At 36.2% G+C, this 20,402-nt stretch overlaps 1 protein-coding gene and 2 long non-coding RNA genes across 4 annotated transcripts in view; 1 reads left to right on the top strand and 2 right to left on the bottom strand.

The window, feature by feature from the left end:
* Positions 1-13,981, top strand: part of HIF1A (hypoxia inducible factor 1 subunit alpha) — a 41,309-nt gene extending 27,328 nt beyond the window's left edge. Inside the window, exons 7-15 of the mRNA XM_026480437.4 lie at positions 2,578-2,684; positions 4,148-4,295; positions 6,044-6,264; positions 6,936-7,222; positions 8,492-8,614; positions 8,737-9,161; positions 11,392-11,500; positions 12,029-12,155; positions 12,662-13,981. Of these exons, the coding sequence (XP_026336222.1) occupies positions 2,578-2,684; positions 4,148-4,295; positions 6,044-6,264; positions 6,936-7,222; positions 8,492-8,614; positions 8,737-9,161; positions 11,392-11,500; positions 12,029-12,155; positions 12,662-12,813 (1,699 nt within the window). The 3' untranslated portion in view covers positions 12,814-13,981. The remainder of the gene's footprint in view (positions 1-2,577; positions 2,685-4,147; positions 4,296-6,043; positions 6,265-6,935; positions 7,223-8,491; positions 8,615-8,736; positions 9,162-11,391; positions 11,501-12,028; positions 12,156-12,661) is intronic.
* LOC130544839 (uncharacterized) overlaps positions 1-19,002 on the bottom strand; it is a 36,711-nt gene extending 17,709 nt beyond the window's left edge. Inside the window, exon 1 of one of the 2 annotated variants that reach the window (XR_008961492.1) lies at positions 16,655-19,002. This is a non-coding gene — a long non-coding RNA (uncharacterized LOC130544839). The remainder of the gene's footprint in view (positions 1-16,654) is intronic. The other variant, XR_008961493.1, reaches the window with a different exon arrangement.
* The window catches only part of LOC130544840 (uncharacterized), a 67,726-nt gene that overhangs the window by 42,985 nt on the left and 4,339 nt on the right, over positions 1-20,402 (bottom strand). The gene's annotated exons all lie outside the window — the stretch shown is intronic.

Below are 20,402 nucleotides of genomic sequence, written 5' to 3'. Positions count from 1 at the left end.
GAATTGAGAAAGGGAGTGACATTTCTCTCTGGTTATATCAGAAAACTGGCAAAATGATCATGACAGAGGAGTGAAGACTCCCTGGTTAGAGATCAACCAAGTAAGGTTTTGAGTTTGACCAGGAGATTGTTGTTTTCTGATTAGAGCACTTTTAGGAACGTTTCACATCGAAAACCTCTAAGAACTGAGATCTAGAAAAATTTTTGCTCAATTTTGAGAAAATCTAACATATCAAACTCCTGGCATTTAGAATATCTCACAAACAGTGTTTGCTGTACTAATTTCCACATACAGTTCAACACATTTATTTGAGCATCTACAATTTTGTGGCAAAGTAGAATGAAGAGCAGCAGTTCTTACCCTCAGGACACTTACAATGAACGAATAATATGCTGCATAGTTGCTTTAGATCACAGTTGCTTAAGATCATGGTTGCTTAAGAACATTTTTGGTAAGATTTTCTGGATCACTCCCCTTTTTGGTACAGAATATAAGCTGTGTAATTCTCTAAAGTTAGATAAAATTGACTTTTTAGGAAAATATGCTGTTTACATTTTAACATCTTATATCCCTCAATGGTAGAGATAACTTAGATTAGAAGTGCTGACGAGACACCTTATTAAACCAGAGCTTCTTACCATGACAATACAAGGCCCTCATTAATCTGGTTACTTCTCTAGCCTCATCTCTCCTCACCTGCCCCCGCAACTACGAGTCTTTCTTGTTTACACAGTATCAAGCATTTTCTCATCTCTGTCTTTGCTTCTGGTATACCTTCTGCTTCTGGTATACCTTCTGCTTCTGGTATGCCTTCTGCTTCTGGTATACCTTCTTCTTGAAATGGTTTTGCTCTCCCTGCTGCTCTCCTATGTTCAACTCATAAGTCTCCTGTAAGAAGTTGTCCCTCACCCACTATTTCTTTTCATGGATAAGGGTGGTTCCTCTGATTCCTGCAACAGATTGCCATCACTACACATACCACATTATTTCGTAAGTAGTATGGTAACTGTTGCGGAAGATTAACTACATGTTGAGTTTTGACCTTACATTTTTCACACCTAGAACAATGCCAAGGCGTACTTAGGCATATAAAGATTTAAATGAAGTTTTTTTTTAATTCCATGGGAATTTTATTTAAGTAACCTTTATAAGACTCATTAAAATTATTTTTCAAGTATAATTTAAAGAAATAGGGCTTTTTTTATAAAACAGTTTCCTTTGTAATGCTGCCACCTAGTGCAGATGTGTTTAGGGATATCCCTTTGTAAAAAAGTCTGGATTTTAGCTTGGTTTGGCTAATTCGTTTTTTTTTACAAATCACTTTCTATTTACCTATTTTTATTTTGGAGTGAACTATATGGCAGGTCTTGCCTTAAAGTGTGACAACACAAAAAAGAGTATTACTTCTTTACATTTTTTTTAGAAGGATATCTTCTCTGTGCGTTTTTTGTAGTTTTTTTGGACACAGTACATTAAGTAACTTTTGCTTACACCTCAGTTAGAAAGTCTTTTAAATTCTAAAGGCTGAGAAATTGAAAAGTTTAACTCATGTTTTGCTCTGAGAAAAAAGAGAACATTTCTGTTTAGTATGGCGCTAAGATGACAGCATTCTCTTTCACATGAAATAGGTTCCATTTCAAACTGGTTGTAGAAAGTAATAAGAGCTAATCTCTGTCCTAAAAGAGTTGCCCAGCAACCAAAAGGGGTAACTGAATTATTTTCTAGTCCATTTTCAGTTTGATATCATTTTTTCATCTGAAATGAATTCCTATAATTTTATATTATTTAAAAAACTAAGTGTAAGAATGCAACTAATGAATCATCGAACTTTACATCAGAAACCGGGGATGTACTGTATGGTGACTAACATAATATAATAAAAAAACATTAAAAAAGAAAACTAAGTATAAGAGCATCTTCTAAAACCAACATAATATGTATTTCTTAAGTTCCCATTTAGTATGGAAGTCTTTGGTTGGTGATATTAAAATTCCGTAGTAGATATTGATCCCCCAAAGTGAAGCCTAAGGGCACTGTTAAAGAATCTGGTTTTATGGTAAACTAATGTTATGGATTTAATCTTATATTTCAAATTAAATGTCAGTGGCTATTTTTAATTTAGCAGTACTTCCTGTCTATTTATGAATCCCCTATCTAGTTACCAAAAGTAGGTACAGTAAAATGTGATAAAAATAGGGGCGCCTGGGTGATGCAGTGGGTTCAGTGTCTTACTTTTGATTTCGGCTTAGGTCATGATCTTGGAGTTGTGGGATCCGGCCCCATCTCAGACTCTGCGCTGTCTCTCTCTCTCTCAAATAAGTAAATAAATCTTCAAAAAAAATAGGTAACAAGTTTGGGTGAGGGGGATATAAAGGTCAAGTAGCAGGATGAACCCAGAGGACTTCTAGAAGTGCATGGTGCTGCATTTAGTTAACTGTAGAGTTACCAAAGGTGAGATGTAAACTTATTCTAAGCAAAGAAGGATGCTCTTAATGCATATCAGTTACTTTGGAGAAGCAAAATTTTTCTTTATCACTTAGTTTCTTTTTTCTCTTCCTACATTTTTTTACTTAACAGAATTACTGAATTGATGGGATATGAGCCAGAAGAACTTTTGGGCCGCTCAATCTATGAATATTATCATGCTTTGGATTCTGACCATCTGACCAAAACTCATCATGATAGTAAGTACAGTGGAAGAACTACAGATATTTTAATTATTTAACTCTTGCAATCTCTTTACTATTTAGCTATATATCTAACTTTTTGGTTAAAATTAACCAGTCTTCCTAGAATAAAAATCTCCTCTGTCTCTCTCTCTTTTTTTTTTTAAAGTTTGGGGCTTGAACTCACAAACCTGAGATCAAGAGTCAGATGCTTAACCAACTGAGCCACTCAGGCATCTCTCCTAGACTAAATGTCTTTTTTTTTTTTTTTTTAAGATTTTATTTATTTATTTGAAAAGGACAGTGGGAGAGAGCAGGAGTGGGGGAGAGGCAGGCTCCCCACTGAGCAGGGAGCCTGACACTGGCTGGATACCAGGACTCTGGGATCATGATCCAAGCGGAAGGCAGATGCTTAACCAGTGAGCTACCCAGGCACCCCTCCTAGACTAAATGTCTTAATAGAACTCTTCATAAGAGATTTTGACCATTAAGTCTATGTTTTGTATTTGTTATAACCAGTACTAGTTAGGGTAGAATTATTTAATAATACGTAAAACTAACTTGGCATTTTAAATACTAAGACAAAAAAAAGGTCATAGAATATTGTAGTATCATTTACAGAATTCATACTTAAGTATTCAGACCAGTGAAAGGGACTCAGAAAAATTGTTCAGTGACTCAATGAATGTGAAGGTGATGAATGTCATGTACAAGTGGTAACAAGTACCCTCGACATAAGATAAAATTCTCAATTTTACTTGTGAATGTTATTTAAAGATCCATAGTAAGTAAGACTTTGAAATCTCACTTGCCTGTTTAATCTGTACCTAAACGTGACTTCCCAATGTGATTGGGGATACCTGAATGTCACCGAGCGAGTATGATTAGATTTGAACTGCAGAATGAGCCCAAGTCGGCAGTCAGGGCCCCAATCCTCATGATAATGTCATCATTACTATTTATCTGGTACTTTCTCCCAAATCAATAAGAGATTAAGATCGCCTGAATTGCCAAAAGATTTCAGCATGATATCAGGTGAGATTCAAATATGCTAGCACAGCTATTTGAAGCATCGTTAATTCTTTGGAAACCTCAGTATAAATTTAAGGAAATGTAGTAGTGCCACTTGCTTGAATGTTTCTGTAGAATCAAGATTATTAATTCTCTAGTCTTTCTGATACTTTCAACATATAAGTCATTAAAGGAATTGTGGTCACTGCTGTCCTTCATTCCTGGCTTTCATTTTATTTAAAGTAAAGATTGGCAGGAAAGGAGTTTATTTTGGGGGTTAGAAGAATGAAATATGTATATTTTTGGCTATGCCAGGGCCTTTTCTCTGTTACTTTAAACAGTTACGGTTGATTCCATTAAAATGAACATCTCTTCTAAAATAATGACCAACATCAGCATCCATTCATTTGATTGAAAATTCAAAGTTACTTTCTCTGCGTGACTCTTTTTCCTTTCCTTTTCACTCCTAGTGTTTACTAAAGGACAAGTCACCACAGGACAGTACAGGATGCTTGCCAAAAGAGGTGGATACGTATGGGTTGAAACTCAAGCAACTGTCATATATAACACTAAGAACTCTCAGCCACAGTGCATTGTATGTGTAAATTATGTTGTGAGGTAAGCTTGGAAAATAAATGTTTTGGGGGAGCAAGTCGTTACTTTTTTGGATAATCTGTTCTTTTATGGGAAGAGAAGATTATAAATGTTAACAATTTTATTTTCACAGTTCTACCTAATTATGGTTTTTAGTACTCTGACCTGAGTGTCCAGGCCAGCTATTCTGCAGTGATTCTATTATTGGTAGCTATCTATTCCCATCGTTTTCACTCCCATTTTTAAAAAATGCCTTGGGAAAAAACCCAGATCTCCTATTGGATTAGTTTGTTCTAGTCGTGTATCTGTCAGCATATACTATATCAAGTAATTGTTATTTTTGTAGGAAGAATACTGGCCTTGGAATAGTTAGATTTGTGTCATAGCTCTTTCACTCATTAGCTCCATGACCTTGGGAAATTCTCATTTCTTTGAATTTCACCCATATAGGAGAGAGAATACTTAGCTCAGAAGGTTGTAATGAGGATTAGATGAAATCCTACATAAGGTGGATGTAAAAGGCTGTATAATGTGGCACATGGCTCTTGTATATTCATGAACTCTTCTTTTAGTTGATTGGCTTGTGAATGTTATGGATATCATAAACCAATCTTTTCATTTGATCTACTTCAGCAGGTGACTGTCCCCTTCTAGTCCATCTCCAGATTACCACCATGCTAAGTTTTCTTGCATGAATATCTGATCATCTGATTTTCCTTAGAATGGTTTTAAAGATCTTTTTATTACCCCCAAGATAAACCATGGCTTACTTGCAGAGCATCATTTCTTGTCATTTTCTGTACTCCCATGCTTTCACAGATTCCATCGTCTTCTTAAAACCATGGCCACCTCTCATTTGTTTTTATTTTTGCCACTTCTGACACCATCCTTTAATGTTGTTGTTGTAGTTTTTTTTCATACTTCCATGTTTTAATATTAGTACCAAAGATTTCTCTTGTGGCTTTCCCATTTTAGAAGAATCACCAACTTGGAATGTCCTTCTTTTCCTCCTACCCCATCTGCCAAAAAAAACCCTACTTGAGCCAGAGTTTCAGCTTGTTGACTTCTCTGTGAAGCAGACCTTCTCTATTTTAGCAATTACCACTTTGTTTTTTAATTGTTTGCATATCTACTTTCACACTGGGTTACAAACTTCTGAGGGCAAGGGTCAGGTATTTTAAACTTGTATACTTCATTCACTTAGTGAACACTTAAATATTTGTTGATTAAAGGGACAATAAAACTCACATTTAAGCCAGACACAAAGATGGATCTGTTGTTCATCATCCCTCTTCAACTCTGTCCTGCAGGTGTTATCACAATATCATTTTCTTGCCACCAAGGAAAATATGCCACCCCTATTAGAAAGGCCTTGAGTGTTTATATATCTTTACTTTTATTTTATTTTTTTAAAGATTTTATTTATTTATGTGACAGAGAGACAGCCAGCGAGAGAGGGAACACAAGCAGGGGGAGTGGGAGAGGAAGAAGCAGGCTCCCAGTGGAAAAGCCTGATGTGGGGCTCGATCCCAGAACGCCGGGATCACGCCCTGAGCTGAAGGCAGACGCTTAATGACTGCGCCACCCAGGCACCCCTATATTGGTATTTTAAACCCTGAATGTGACCAAGTATGCATGAGAGATTAGGATAAGTCATCTTAAACTGTTTCTTTTCATAAAGCAGAATTTTAAGAGATAAGAGTATTTCAGAGACACATCCCCACATTGTGTCAATGCTCATTTAAGAATTACTAATCTCTCTTTTTTGACAGTGGTATTATTCAGCACGACTTGATTTTCTCCCTTCAACAAACAGAATGTGTCCTCAAACCAGTTGAATCTTCAGATATGAAAATGACTCAGCTATTCACCAAAGTCGAATCAGAAGATACAAGTAGTCTTTTTGATAAACTTAAGAAGGAACCTGATGCTTTAACTTTGCTGGCCCCAGCTGCTGGAGACACAATCATATCTTTAGATTTTGGCAGCAATGGTGGGTCTTCAGTTATTCTTTTGATTGCCTAAAAACTATGTCTGTTACTACAAGCCCATTTTAACTGAACTTGGACATGTTTTTGTTGGTAATCATTTGGACATCATAGTCTTACATATTTTGTTTTTCAAAGTCTTTTTCAAAGCATTTGGCTTAAATATTTTTGCCTCAATAATTTCTCAGCATTCCTGCTTCTGTCACAGTGTTGGAGGTTGTGCTTCAGAGGGTTCTTAGGTATTTCTTCTTCCGACTTTAATGTTTCTCAGCTACTCTATTTCTATATCCTATTGCCATATTTTCTCCACAATGTAGCAGTTATATTGCAGTAAGTGTAGTTCATTAAAGGGTAAGTAACCACACCGTAATATCAAACATTGAAAATACAAACTGTAATTTCAAAGTTGGTTAAATTTTAATGAATAGTAGGTATGAAAAGGTTGGAATTGCAGGGGTTTTTATGCCATAAATATAATAGGAGCTGTCAATAGTAGATTGGAAAGATAACTCAGACTTATGTTTATACTGTGATATCTGTAAACTTTCTGATCAAGGAGAATATGGTAACATTTTTGTTTGAGTGAATTCGACCTTTTGTAAAAGGGGGCATACATTTCTGTATATGTTAAAATCTAGCTATTCTTTAAATTGACTAATAATTTTTTTCCCTATAGACACAGAAACTGATGACCAACAACTTGAGGAAGTTCCATTGTATAATGATGTAATGCTCCCCTCATCCAACGAAAAATTACAGAATATAAATTTGGCAATGTCTCCATTACCTGCTTCTGAAACTCCAAAGCCACTTCGAAGTAGTGCTGACCCTGCACTCAATCAAGAAGTTGCATTAAAATTAGAGCCAAATCCAGAGTCATTGGAACTTTCTTTTACTATGCCCCAGATTCAAGATCAGCCAGCTAGTCCTTCTGATGGAAGCACTAGACAGAGTTCACCTGAGGTAGGTGTCATGATATAAGAAGAGGATAACTTTCATATTTTAATGTTCAGGAATGTATTTATAAAATGAATACCAAAAAAGTCTTGAATTTTGACATCCACAGAGAACTATGTGTGTGCCTATAATTGCTCCAAGCCCATTGATTCTACCCTTTGAGATGGAAGACTGTAAAGTAGCAAAAGGCTTATTTTAGCAAAGCTTTAAAGGGAAAGGACCCTAAGTTATTTGCCTAATTTAGCCCAATTTCGATCACTGTTCTGGATCAGTGTAACATGAAAATACCAAGTCTTACACATAGTAAATACCTAATAATAATTTTTTATTCAAGTTCTGTCTTGATAATAGTTTTTCCATAAACACAGTGAAAATAGTCTTTAAGGGCTAGGCTGAGACCATGTAAAGATGTCACACGGGGCTCTACTTCTAAATCTAGAATGATTCCATTTCAGAGGTTCCTCTGTCTAAAAATATGCTCAGGAGTAGGGCAACACAGACTTGAATATTATGACCTGTGAGGCACAAGTAAGTCTTAATAAGTGGTGAATAATTTTACATTAAATGTTTATCAGTTCAAACTGGCAAGGGAAGAGTAGGTGATTTGACATCTCACAGCCTTCTGGAGAATGTATTCTGTGCTGTGGTTGCTCAGCTTCCCTAGCATAAAAATCTATTGATTCGTTTTGTTTTTAACCTAACAAAGGTAAATCTAACAAAAATGTTAAAATGAGGAAAGCAAAAGTTTATGCTTAGACTATGTAGTTACAGTTTTCTGGTTAGAATCCTTGCTCAGAACTCCTAAAACAGTACTGCATTCATTAAGGTGAAGACAAGTAAAATAACTTAATTCTCCACCCCTCTCTCACTCCAGAATACATGTGAGATTTTTAGGTACATCTCTACGGAAGTGTGGCCTCCGAGCACAAAGGCAGATTCACTCCAGTGAGTGTATCATATCTAGTTATTGGCCAGTTAGTTACCATGTGGGAGTTGAATTATTAGAGGACTTTTATTCTTCAGAAGAAGCAGACAAATGTATCTTTTAGTCCTAATTTTATAAATGATGTTGTTACACAGTCAGAAATGTATATATTGGCAAAATTAGTTAATGTGAGCTCAAAAGTTTTAACTTCTCTCTAGTTAGATAAAATGTGATGAAAGAGATGGACTTTGTTGTGTATTCTCTGAGGTGTGCTTTGAGAATTCTAACAACTAGCAAAATATATGCAGGTTTCCTCAGGGAAAAGTAAACACATCAAATTCATTTTACAGCCTAACAGTCCCAGTGAATATTGTTTTGATGTGGATAGTGATATGGTCAATGAATTTAAGCTGGAATTGGTGGAGAAACTTTTTGCTGAAGACACAGAAGCAAAGAATCCATTTTCTACCCAGGTATAGGAACTTGGTTATTATATTTTCTATTAAACTTTATTAATTTTTCATTTGAAGTGAGTTTGTGTTTAACGTTTATAAGATGTGGCCATTGTAAAATTCATGTACTTGTTGCTTTAAAGGACACTGATTTAGACTTGGAGATGTTAGCTCCTTATATCCCAATGGATGACGACTTCCAGTTACGTTCCTTCGATCAGTTGTCGCCACTGGAAAGCAGTTCTACAAGCCCTCAAAGTGCGAGCACAATTACAGTATTCCAGCCAGCTCAAATCCAAGAACCTCCTGTTACCACTGCCACTACCACTGCTACCACTGATGAATTAAAAACAGTGACAAAAGATGGTATAGAAGACATTAAAATATTGATTGCATCTCCATCTCCTATCCGTGCACCTAAAGTAACTAGTAGTGCCACAACATCACCATACAGTGATCCTGGAAGTCGGACAGCCTCACCGAACAGAGCAGGAGAAGGAGTCATAGAACAGACAGAAAAATCTCATCCAAGAAGCCCCAACGTGTTATCTGTCACTTTGAGTCAAAGGTATTTATGTGTAACATTAAAGTTCTAGTTCTTTTATTATTTTTGAGAAAATGTATGTGGTGGTAACTTTTATTTCTAAACATAGCTAACTTTCTGGTAAATATGCTTTAAGAATAATAAATTGACATACAAATTCTGATAAAACAATCACTCAAAAAAATGTGTATTTATTTTCCTGAAAATAACCATATCACCTATCTAAATGTAGGAGGGTCTTCCAGTACCTTTATAAATATAATGCAGCCAATAAGTTCTTAACTGTACAAAAAATGACCCAGTTTCTTGTAGTTGTTTAAATCAGACTAGTTAACTATCCTGTTTCTGTCTCTTTGAGTTATTTGAAAGCTTACCTGAATAAAAGATCTTCCAACTTAAGGGTATTTCCAATTCCCTATTTCAAACTGAGCCTGATAGTCTTCAGTCCTCAGTATTCAATACAGGTATTTACAAGCCTTCTTTTAAAATTTATGTATAATTGCTTTTATTTTTCATGATGTATTTATAGAACATTAGTCAAATTACAGATTGAATAACTGTTTAAGAGCTATAACAGGAATCTAAGCATGATTTATGACGTTGCTTTTATGGAGTTAGTTTGAGCAAATACCTGTATACCACCCAAATTTTAAGTTACAATTTCTATATTTAATTTTTACAGTGGGATTTGATATTTTAAATTTGAAGCTGTAGTAAGAGGAAACAAGTTTTAGCTAGTCATTGGGGCAGTTTGTGGAGGAAAGAAAATTCCTTTTCTGCTCTGCCTTGACTGAGCCAAATAACAATAGCAAGAAAAAAACACTGCCATCACAAGAATTTGTGGCTTTTTTCTCTTGCCCTTCATCACTGTTTTGACCTAAAATGCTAGGAGGAAACTTTTCCCAGAACTAGGAAAAGATCTTGGGGCTTTAGAGTAACAAAAAAAAATTTCTAATGTAATGTTTACATTACTTTATAAATTAGTATGTCACCAGCTGACTTTAGACTCTGAGTTCCTTTAAGGCAGTGACAATGTCTTAGACATTTTAGTGGTACTAATACCTAGTACAGTATGTAACATGTAATACTTGCTCAGTAAATGGTTATTAGATGGATGAATGAATATAGTTACAGAATTGGCAGTGACCTTGAATTTACAGTTCACTGTTAGCTACAGAGGACTATGGGATCTTCAGTTTTCTGAACAACTGTGTTACCCGTCAAACCAAAGTCGAACATCTAGTCACTTTAGCAGGGCTTTTTTTCCCATTAGTTCCAAAATACTATATGCTAAACACTTTTAAGAGATGAATTTATCTTTAAGAAATATAGAGGGTTTTTCTTTACTATTACTAAAATGATATTTACATGACAGTTATACTTCATAAAGATAATGTATTTATGTAGGAATTTTAAAACCTGAATATCTATATAGTGAAGGTTTTATAGAATTTTTTAAAATAGAAAACAAAACTGCATGTAGGAGAGCAATTTGAATAATGTATCACTTATCCATATGTCATGGATGGAACAGAGCAAGGAGCCATTGTGATTGTGTATGGGCTGGAGGGAGTTCTTGAAAAGACAAGAGAAATAACAGAATTCATGTCCCTGATGCATAAAACAGTTCTTCACTATTTAATATTAATTTTAAATGCAGATAGTTCAGGATGATAACCAAATCAATACTGAGGACAGAGTGGCTTAGTGGGAAAAATTACTGGGAGAAGAGTAGATATCAGGAGATATAGAATGTACTTCCAAACTGTAACTAACTAGGTAACTTGCTTAAAGTCCCACTGCTAACAAGCTTCAGGTTTCTCATTTATAAAATGGATATTATATACCTCCTTATCTTGGAGATTGACATGAGGTTAAAATGAATTAATGAACATGCAATGTTTTATAAACAAAAACACTATACAAATGTGAAATTAATCTTGTATTCCTGTAGTCCCAAGAATATCTGTGTATTATACTGGGTGAAATGAAGAGTCAATATTTCACTTTAACCTACAAAAATATCAATTTAGTTCTGTTCAGATCTATTTTATAAATAGGTGAATGCATATTTTAAGAAATTTTTTAATTTAGCTTTGACTTTTAAGATGATAAACTTCAGTAATCAGGAAAGTCCTCTTACATAATAACATCATATTCCTTAATGGTGGCAAACAGGCATTATATATTTTCAAAAAAAAAAGTTAGTTGGGTATTTTAAAAATAATAAAAAAGGAACCATATCTTTTTTCAGAACTACCATTCCTGAGGAAGAACTAAATCCAAAGATACTAGCTTTGCAGAATGCTCAGAGAAAGCGAAAAATAGAACATGACGGTTCACTTTTTCAAGCAGTAGGAATTGTAAGTGTGAGAGTACGTTTGTTTTTCTGTTCTAGCTAATGTGCTGTATATAAGTAATTCTTTTCTTCCAAATACTAAAGTTGTGTTTTCAGAGGTTAAACATTGGTTTTCACTTTGTATGCATTATTTCATAAAAATATATCTACTGAATACATGCTCATAAAAATTCCAAACAATACAGATGTATTTTAAGTAAAAAGTGAATTTCTCCACTCATTCACCACCAGTCTTGTTCTCTTCCCTTTCAGTTACTTTCCCATCTTACCTCCAAAAAACAATAGTTAATGTTAAATCAGGGATGGTGTAATTCATACTGTTATTTTCAGATCATATTAACTAGAAAGCATTTACAGAAACAGTTGTCATAATGAGTGACAAATGATTTTATCATAGTATTAAGAGAAAGAAAAATAATTTAGGGCCGTATTTAAGAAATCTGCCTACATACTGTTATTAAACTGATTTCAGAGTTTTTTGATTTTTAAAAAATTCAGCACAGTAAAATTGAAATAACTTTACTGTTTTTAGGGAACGTTATTACAGCAGCCAGACGATCGTGCAGCTACTACATCACTTTCGTGGAAACGCGTAAAAGGATGCAAATCTAGTGAACAGAATGGAATGGAGCAAAAGACAATTATTTTAATACCCTCTGGTTAGTTTATTCTTTCTACTCTTGAACATCACACAGAGAATTAAAATATATGAAACTTTATTTAGAAGCTTTACTCTCAGTGAGAGTGATTTTCATCCTTTAGCATCATTAAAAGTAATGTTAGCATTTTATCTACTGGCGGTAATGCAGGAATAGCTAATATTTAAAGATGGAACTTTTAATTTTTTGTAATTATCTTTTATATGTCTGTCTGTCAATATTAAATAGAAACGGAAACTTGTACATTTTTGTCTTTTTGAAAATTGATTTATCACTCCTTTGTGCCGTCATTGTGTCCTTTAAATGCTTCTGACATAGCACCAGTAACACTTTATAGCACTTGTTTACATAGCTGTGGTCTTGCCCTAAACCCACAGACTAAACCATAGACTGAAAACCCAGAGCTTATTTGCTTTCATTTTCCTGAAATATTGATAGCATAGTGAGTGTTCAGTAATATTCATTGACTAGGTGAATGAATACTTTGGCGTGTCTTTGTTTTTCAGATTTAGCGTGTAGACTGCTGGGGCAATCAATGGATGAGAGTGGATTACCACAACTGACCAGTTATGATTGTGAAGTTAATGCTCCTATACAAGGCAGCAGAAACCTACTGCAGGGTGAAGAATTACTCAGAGCTTTGGATCAAGTTAACTGAGCTTTTTCATAATCTCATTCCTTTTTTTGGACACTGGTGGCTCATTACCTAAAGCAGTCTATTTATATTTTCTATATCTAATTTTAGAAGCCTGGCTACAATACTGCACAAACATGGTTAGTTCAATCTTGATCCCCTTTCTACTTCATTTACATTAATGCTCTTTTTTAGTATGTACTTTAATGCCAGATCACAGACAGCACGTTTTCACAGTTCCTTGGTATTTAAACCATTACATTGCAGTAGCATCATTTTTAAAATGCACCTTTTTATTTATTTATTTTGGGCTAGGGAGTTTGTCCCTTATCGAATTATTTTTAATGAGATGCCAATATAATTTTTTTTAAGAAGGCAGTAACCTTTCATCATGATCAGTTTAAAAAATTTTTACTCAGTTTTTTCACATTTTACATAAACAATGATTTGCCAGCAGTACATGGTAGCCACAATTGCACAATATATTTTCTTAAAAAAATACCAGCAGTTACTCATGCAATATATTCTGCATTTATAAAACTAGTTTTTAAGAAGAAATTTTTTTTTGGGCCTATGAAATTGTTAAACCTGGAACATGACTTTGTTAATCATATAATAATGATTCTTAAATGCTTGTATGGTTTATTATTTAAATGGGTAAAGCCATTTACATGATATAGAAAGATATGCATATATCTGGGAGGTATGTGACATTTATTTGGATAAAATTCTCAATTCAGAGAAATGATCTGATGTTTCTGTAGTCACTTTGCCAGCTCAAAAGAAAACGATATCCTATCTGTAGTTGTGGAAGTTTATGCTAATATTGTGTAATTGATATTAAACCTAAATGTTCTGCCCACCCTGTTGGTATAAGGATATTTTGAGCAGATTGTGAACAAGAAAAGAAATCATGCTTCGTTAGCAAAATTACCTAGTATGTTAATTTGCTCAAAATTTGATGTTTGGTTTTATGCACTTTGTCGCTATTAACATCCTTCTGTTTTCATATAGAGTTCAATAATTGAGTAATTTTAGAAGCATTATTTTAGAAATATATAGTTGTCACAGTAAACATCTTGTTTTTCTATGTGCATTGTACAAATTTTTCATTCCTTTTGCTTTTTGTGGTTGGATCTAACACTAACTGTATTGTTTTGTTACATCAAATAAACATCTTCTGTGGACCAGGCCCCCTTTGATCAGCTTCTGTGTTAAAATATTTGCTTCAGTGCCTCCAACTCATAAAACTGATTACCAACAATTTAATTATGTTATGAAAATTATATCAATAATGATTATTTCTACATTTTATCACTTTAACGTATACTATGTCCCTAAATGCCATGTTAAGTAAAAGCAAACTATAATGTTCCACTGTAAAAAATACGCTTTTAGAAAAGAAACTTGTCATTTATAAACTTATGAACCTATTAAAGTAAAGCCGATTTTAATGCTTTAATCCCAGGTGAATGGGATGAATGAAGCAAATCCTGAACATTACAGTTACATAATGTTGTAAGGGCTAGAAGTGCCTCTAAAGATTTCCAGTCTATTCCCATTTCATAGATGAAGAAATGTAGACCTCAAATAATAATTGACTTGTCCAAGTCTTCAAGGTAATAAATGGTACACCAAAGATTTAAACTTAGGTCTTCTGACTCTAATATGAAACTAGAACAAACTCTGCATTTTTTAGTTTTAATGATACTGTATATATATTTAAAATAACTTTATTCATTTTTTCCTATATTTTGTTTATGGAATAGCTATATTTTCTGATTATTAAAGTAATACAGTCTCACTTTAAAAAATTTAGCACAAAAGGATGAAAAATTACTGTGAACCTCTGCACCTAGAAGTAACAGCAAATGATTTTTATGGACAAATTACATAGGCAGTGCCAGAGCCTTAGGTCCTACAACCTGATGTTATGAAAAAAATATATATACTGAACAAAATGAACTAAGCCCCAGATCTTAGGGGGCTGTTTTTCTCTGAGACTGAAGAAATGTTATTACAATTACATGAAAATTTGGGAACAAAACTTAAATACGAAGACTTACTCTAAGATTTTGGGGACACGTGTGTACTTCACTGTAAATATTACAATCCAAAGTGCGTCTGCGTTTCATTACAGATAGTACAGAGAAGGTATTTTCGAATAAAATAGCTGCTTAATATTTTCAGGTCAAAATACCAAAAATTCTTATTTTGGTAGCAAATTAGCTCTAGTTGAAAACTAGAAGTTTATGTACAGTTTTCAAATATTAATAAGTGGTCAGATTATGTAATGACCGGGAGTCAGAAAATGACTTCTAAGAGCAATGATTTAAAAGAGAAAGCCACTTTAAAGGAAAGTAGAAGTGGAAGAAATTAAGTACCCACCTCTTCATCATTCAGAAAACAACACCCCCAACCCCCCGCGCCCCGGGGAGTACTTGAAGCTGTTAGAAATAGCAGAACCAGTCCTTCCTTCCCAGCATTTTGTCCTCTCTCTGAGACTGTCACTTCTTTATAATGCCTTTCTCTGAGGTATAACCCTACTCTAGCAACTAGAATTCTGTGTAGCTTTTCTCTCCTTCCTATGCATGCCTATCACTTTCCCACTTTTCTGGTGCTGCTGTGAGTGAATGACCACAGTATTATTTTCACACCTGAAGAAAGTATGGCAAAGGAGTTTAGTGTTATTTTGTTCTTTTGTTCTAAGCCTTCCCTTTAACTTTGGAACTGAAGAGTTCCACAGAGAGCTTACCCCAGCTAAGTACCATGGTTTTTAGATTATGAGTTTAAAATGAATCTGACATCTATTAGGTATCGTATGTTAGGCTCTGTGCTAAGCATTTTGCATGTTATCTCACAATCTTCAAAAAACACCTATGAATTAATATTTATATCTCATTTTATAGATAGGGAAACAGTCTTGGAAAGGTAGCTCAAGGTTCAAAGCATTTGAGCTGGCCATCAGTGACTCCACAGCCCATGGTGCTGAACACTGCAGGGTGCCAGCCAGTTCAGTAGAACATACCCTTTTCCCTGTTAACTGTTTAAATAGCAAACGAGAGAAAGCAGTGGGGTGAAGGTAATGAAGTCATAGAGAACATTGAGGGGATGTCCTAAGCGAGAAATGGCAAGACGTAAATGGAAATGAGTAAAAATGGTGTCCTAAAGTGCTATCAAATTTTGAGTTTGAACTGGAGATTCAGGTGTCTGGTGATGGAGACATTAACTCACAGATAAAAGAGGTGATTTATGGAAAGCCCATTAATGAACTACAAAAGGTTATACCAATGTATGATATGGTTCTCTCAGAGCTGTTTGGCTTAAGGGCATAATAGACATGTCTTTTTAAGTCTGTATAACTTTACAACTACCACTCCAAATAGCTCTTTTCCCCTACAATCTCTAAAATACAGAAAAGATGAGCTTGAAGTTACCGGCTTTGCAGAACTTCAATATTTAGATTCTAAAAGTTCAGATTTCTAATGTAGCAACATCAGAAACAAGTTGCAAAAAAATGGAATCTTTTTTTTTTTTTTAACAATAGGGTTTTGGTTAAATAAAACCTTTGCCAACATGTTGCCAACTGGAACCAACAAAAGTGTAAACAAAAAAATCTTTCACTCAGGTTTTTTTTTTTTTTAAGTCTGCCACTAATCACTTCACTCGTATTTCATCCCTTAAAATAGCGCTGAACCTGTTGTCCCAGATCGTTTCACAGATTGTTATTTGATCTGTAGAATTTGATATGAAATAGTCTCCCTGTACTATAAAAGCTATACCTTACCACAAGCCCTCCTATCAAACGCCTTCTGGAGCTTTGTTGTGTTCACACCTTTCAGAGGTTTGGACGTAATTTTCTTACCTGTAGTGGTCGGTTTTATCCAAGACGCTGCCCAGACACCCGGTCTCCTTGTACTATTTAATTTCTTTTACTCCCTTGTCTCGGCTCCATGATCCGGGACGGAGAGGAAAGACAGGTGCCTGAGAGCAGCACTGATCGGACAGACCCCTCAGCGGGGAAAATAACAAGGATGCAGAAGGGACCGGCCACCCCTTCCATCCCTGGTGCCGCTGGTACTACATGATAAGGATGCGAAACACAAGCCGCTGGGAGAAACTTCCCCAAACCCCGCCCGTCGCGCGGCAGGCCCCGCCCCGGTACGTGCTCGGGCGCAGCACCGCAGCCCCGGCCCCCGCCCTCAGCTCGGAGGCCGGGTTAGCTCAGTGGGGCTGCTGCTCCCGGCTCTCGCCTACGTGTGTGAGCTCATGTGGGAGGCGCGGCCCCTCCCGGCTCCTAGCGGGGCGGGCCGGGTGTGCTAGTGGTCAGCAGTGACCTTTGTCTTGCTGATTTGTCCAATTCTGATGCCTGAGCTTTGCCTAAACTTTTCCTGGGATGAGACGGTTGGGAGAGTCAGGGAATAGAAGCGTGATGTGTTGCGGTGGAGCTGTCTGCGGAACTCCCAAATACTTAGGGGTGTGAAGCTATGCTTCATGGAATAGAAAAATATCTGAGGTCTCCTAACTGATTGGACCTTGCTCAACTATATAACAGGTTTTAAAAATTAGTCATCTACTAATCTGGTCAAAAATAGAGGACTCTTTCGGTTATTTCAATGTATTTCCCATAAGGCACTCAAAGATTTAGTTTATTTTAAATAAAGCTGACTTTGAGATATCCCTGATTAAGTAAATTGGAACTTTAGCTGCCCCTGTGTTTTGTTGTGTTGTTTTGCTTCTTGTTTGCTGTGTTTTTTGAATATTGTGCGCCAGCACCCTACTGAGGCCAGCTATTGAGAATCCTTTGGGAGAAGATCATTGTGTTGGACAGAAGGGAGGTGAGTTTATGGAATATGGAGAAGCTTGGGGCAATTAAATTTCATCTCCTGTAATTAGTATGTTAAGATTGTGCAGTTTGTAGTAAAAGCACACAGAAAGGTATTGTTTAAATTAATAACCTCATCTGTGCATGTCCACAGTTGTCAACATTTTACATTTTATTTTAAATTGTTTCCTTCAGGAAAATTCCATTTATGGTTTTTCAAACAATATCCAAGAAAGTAAGAGTCCATTTTTAAAAAGTGATCGAGGTGTTTTAAATATGTTTTACTAATAAAAACTAATATGTAGCCTCAATCATCTTGTGTGTTTGTATTTATTTATTTAGAGAGGTGCCGTTTAAAGAGAGTGCTACAACTCTTTTGGTCTTATGGATGCTTAATCATAAACTGGTGATTCTCCACAGAGCAGAGCAGGCTGGGGGGGGTGGGGTGGGTGGCTGTAATGCTTATCACCAAGGGCAATACATTTTAAAAAGTTGAGAAACCTCATATACATAGCCTCACATGTAGACTAGAAGTCTGTTAAGTCCTTTTAGAGATCTATGAAACATTAAAACATTAAGAAACACTATATAGAGATCCTTTTCAAATATTTCTGGATAATATTATTTGTTCTTTCAAACAGATTTTTTTTCTGATGGTTCTACACACAACTGCTATGACAAACGTTAAGAGCTTTGAACAGCTGTGGGGTAAACCATCATAAACTGTTTCCTGATTTCCCAGCCTGCTGGTAGAATACTGAAAGCAAAAACAAAAGCATAAACAAAAATGAGGTATTAACACTACAAATTACAGAGGAGCCAGCAGAGCCTGCGTAGGCGCTATGCCTCCTCCCAGGCAAATTCGACTGCAAATATTTGCCACCCCTGTGAACTTTCATGTCACTACACCTTTAGCTTTCTTACTTTTTCTTTTTTCTTTTTTTTCTTTCTTTTTTTTTTTTTTTTTGAGCTTCCTTGGTCATTTATGGATGTCTCATCTCCCCTACTGAAGTTCTTAGTTCCTTCCAGCATGATTCCGTATGATTCATCTTTGATTGCTCTTTAAAACCTTCCACTCTGTTTGCACAAGGACAACTCACACCTGATTAAAGGTGGGAGAGGATCTCGGGTGACAAGGGAACCAGAGAAGAATTATGACCACAGAAAGAGAATGGGGAAAACAGGACTATCTTCTAGTCTTCCAGTGAAATCCACTCACTTTGTAAACAATTACTGAGGGTTGAGTGAGTCCAAGGTCTTTGCTACGTTCAGAATGTTTGTTTCCTCTCAAGTTCCTAAGTTGAAACCTAACCTCCAAGATGATACTATTAGGAAGTAGGGCCTCCGGGCAGTGATTAGGTCATGAGGGTGGAGCCTCATGAAAAGGGTCTCTTTTGTAGGGACACAAATCCCTTTCAAGAGGCTCCACCCTCATGACCTAATCACTGCCCAGAGGCCCCACTTCCTAATACTATCATCTTGGAGGTTAGGTTTCAACATATGAATGCTGACAGCCTCTCCTGAGAGCTCCATTGCTTCCTTTGGCTACGTGAGGATTCCCTGAGAAGTCAGAGATCTGCAACTGTAACAGGGTTCTCACCAGCATCCAGAACTGTGAGGAATAAATGTTTGTTATTTATAAGCTCCCCAGTTTATGGTGTTTTTCTTAAAACAGCTTGAACAGACTAGGACAATGCTAAGAATGTGGGTGATACAAATATTCGAGAATGTGGTGCCTACCATCAATGGCCCATTCTATGAGCTACTCACACATTCAACTGTTATTGGGCAAAACATGATTGAAAACTAAATAGAATGTTTATTGGCCATTTAAGATGTTCTGAGTCACCATTGCCTTTTCTTTTCATGAATTGTTTCTAGTTTGATAATCTGTATCCAGACTACACTGCTCCCCACAGGAACCTCAAAGTTGGCCTCTGAAAAACTTAACTGTGCTCCAAATGATTCATCATATGTCCTCCAAAAGTCTCCACCTCCTGCATTCCCTGCTCAGTGTCCCAAACCAATCCCTGGAGGTCACCTGTCACTTACGACCTTATCCACCATACCCAGTCTGACTCAGTTCTTTTCTTTCCTTAAATTTTCACTATGGAAACTCTGAACATGTACAAAAGTAAAGAGAATAGTATAATGATGTCCAAGTCTCTGCTCTTGGGCTCCCTGGGAAGTAGACTCTGAGATGCAGACCGCAGGTCATGTATTAGTGTTTTAAGGGACAACATGAGAAAGCAAAAAAGCAGAAGTGCAGAGGAAGAAACTGAGCTGAAATGCAGTCCCAACAAAGATCTTCAGCAGCCATATGTGGAGCTCTGGACCTGGGACAGTCCTTGAGCGTTGTCCCAAGTTACAGAGAGGGCTGGGGCCTTTACACCCTTACACTGATCGGTCATTGGATGGGGGAGTTACACCTTTAAAAGCATCTCCAGGAAAATGGCAGTCTGAGGAGCTCCATGGACTTGCTCAGCAGTGAAACAACTACAACTGGCAAGAATTTTTTAAAAATACCATTTAAAGTCTCTTGAAATTATCTGAAGAGAATACAGCAGATGAAGAAAATTTTATTCAAGAAAATATACTCAATCTTGGTAAGAACAGGAAGAGTTAGTGACACTTGAGCCAAGACCTGCTGCCTCCCCCACCCTGTTCAGTATGACAAAAGCTCAAATCCAGGTGGGTGTGGCCAAGAAAGGGCTCCCTCTTCCCCTACATCCCAGTAAAGGGCTATGGTATCTCTCTGGGAGGGCCAGGCTGCCAGCACTTCTCATCC

This window comes from Ursus arctos, unplaced genomic scaffold, assembly GCF_023065955.2.
Source record: "Ursus arctos isolate Adak ecotype North America unplaced genomic scaffold, UrsArc2.0 scaffold_25, whole genome shotgun sequence".
Lineage (NCBI taxonomy): Eukaryota > Metazoa > Chordata > Mammalia > Carnivora > Ursidae > Ursus > Ursus arctos.
This window is presented reverse-complemented; position numbering and strand designations above follow the sequence as displayed.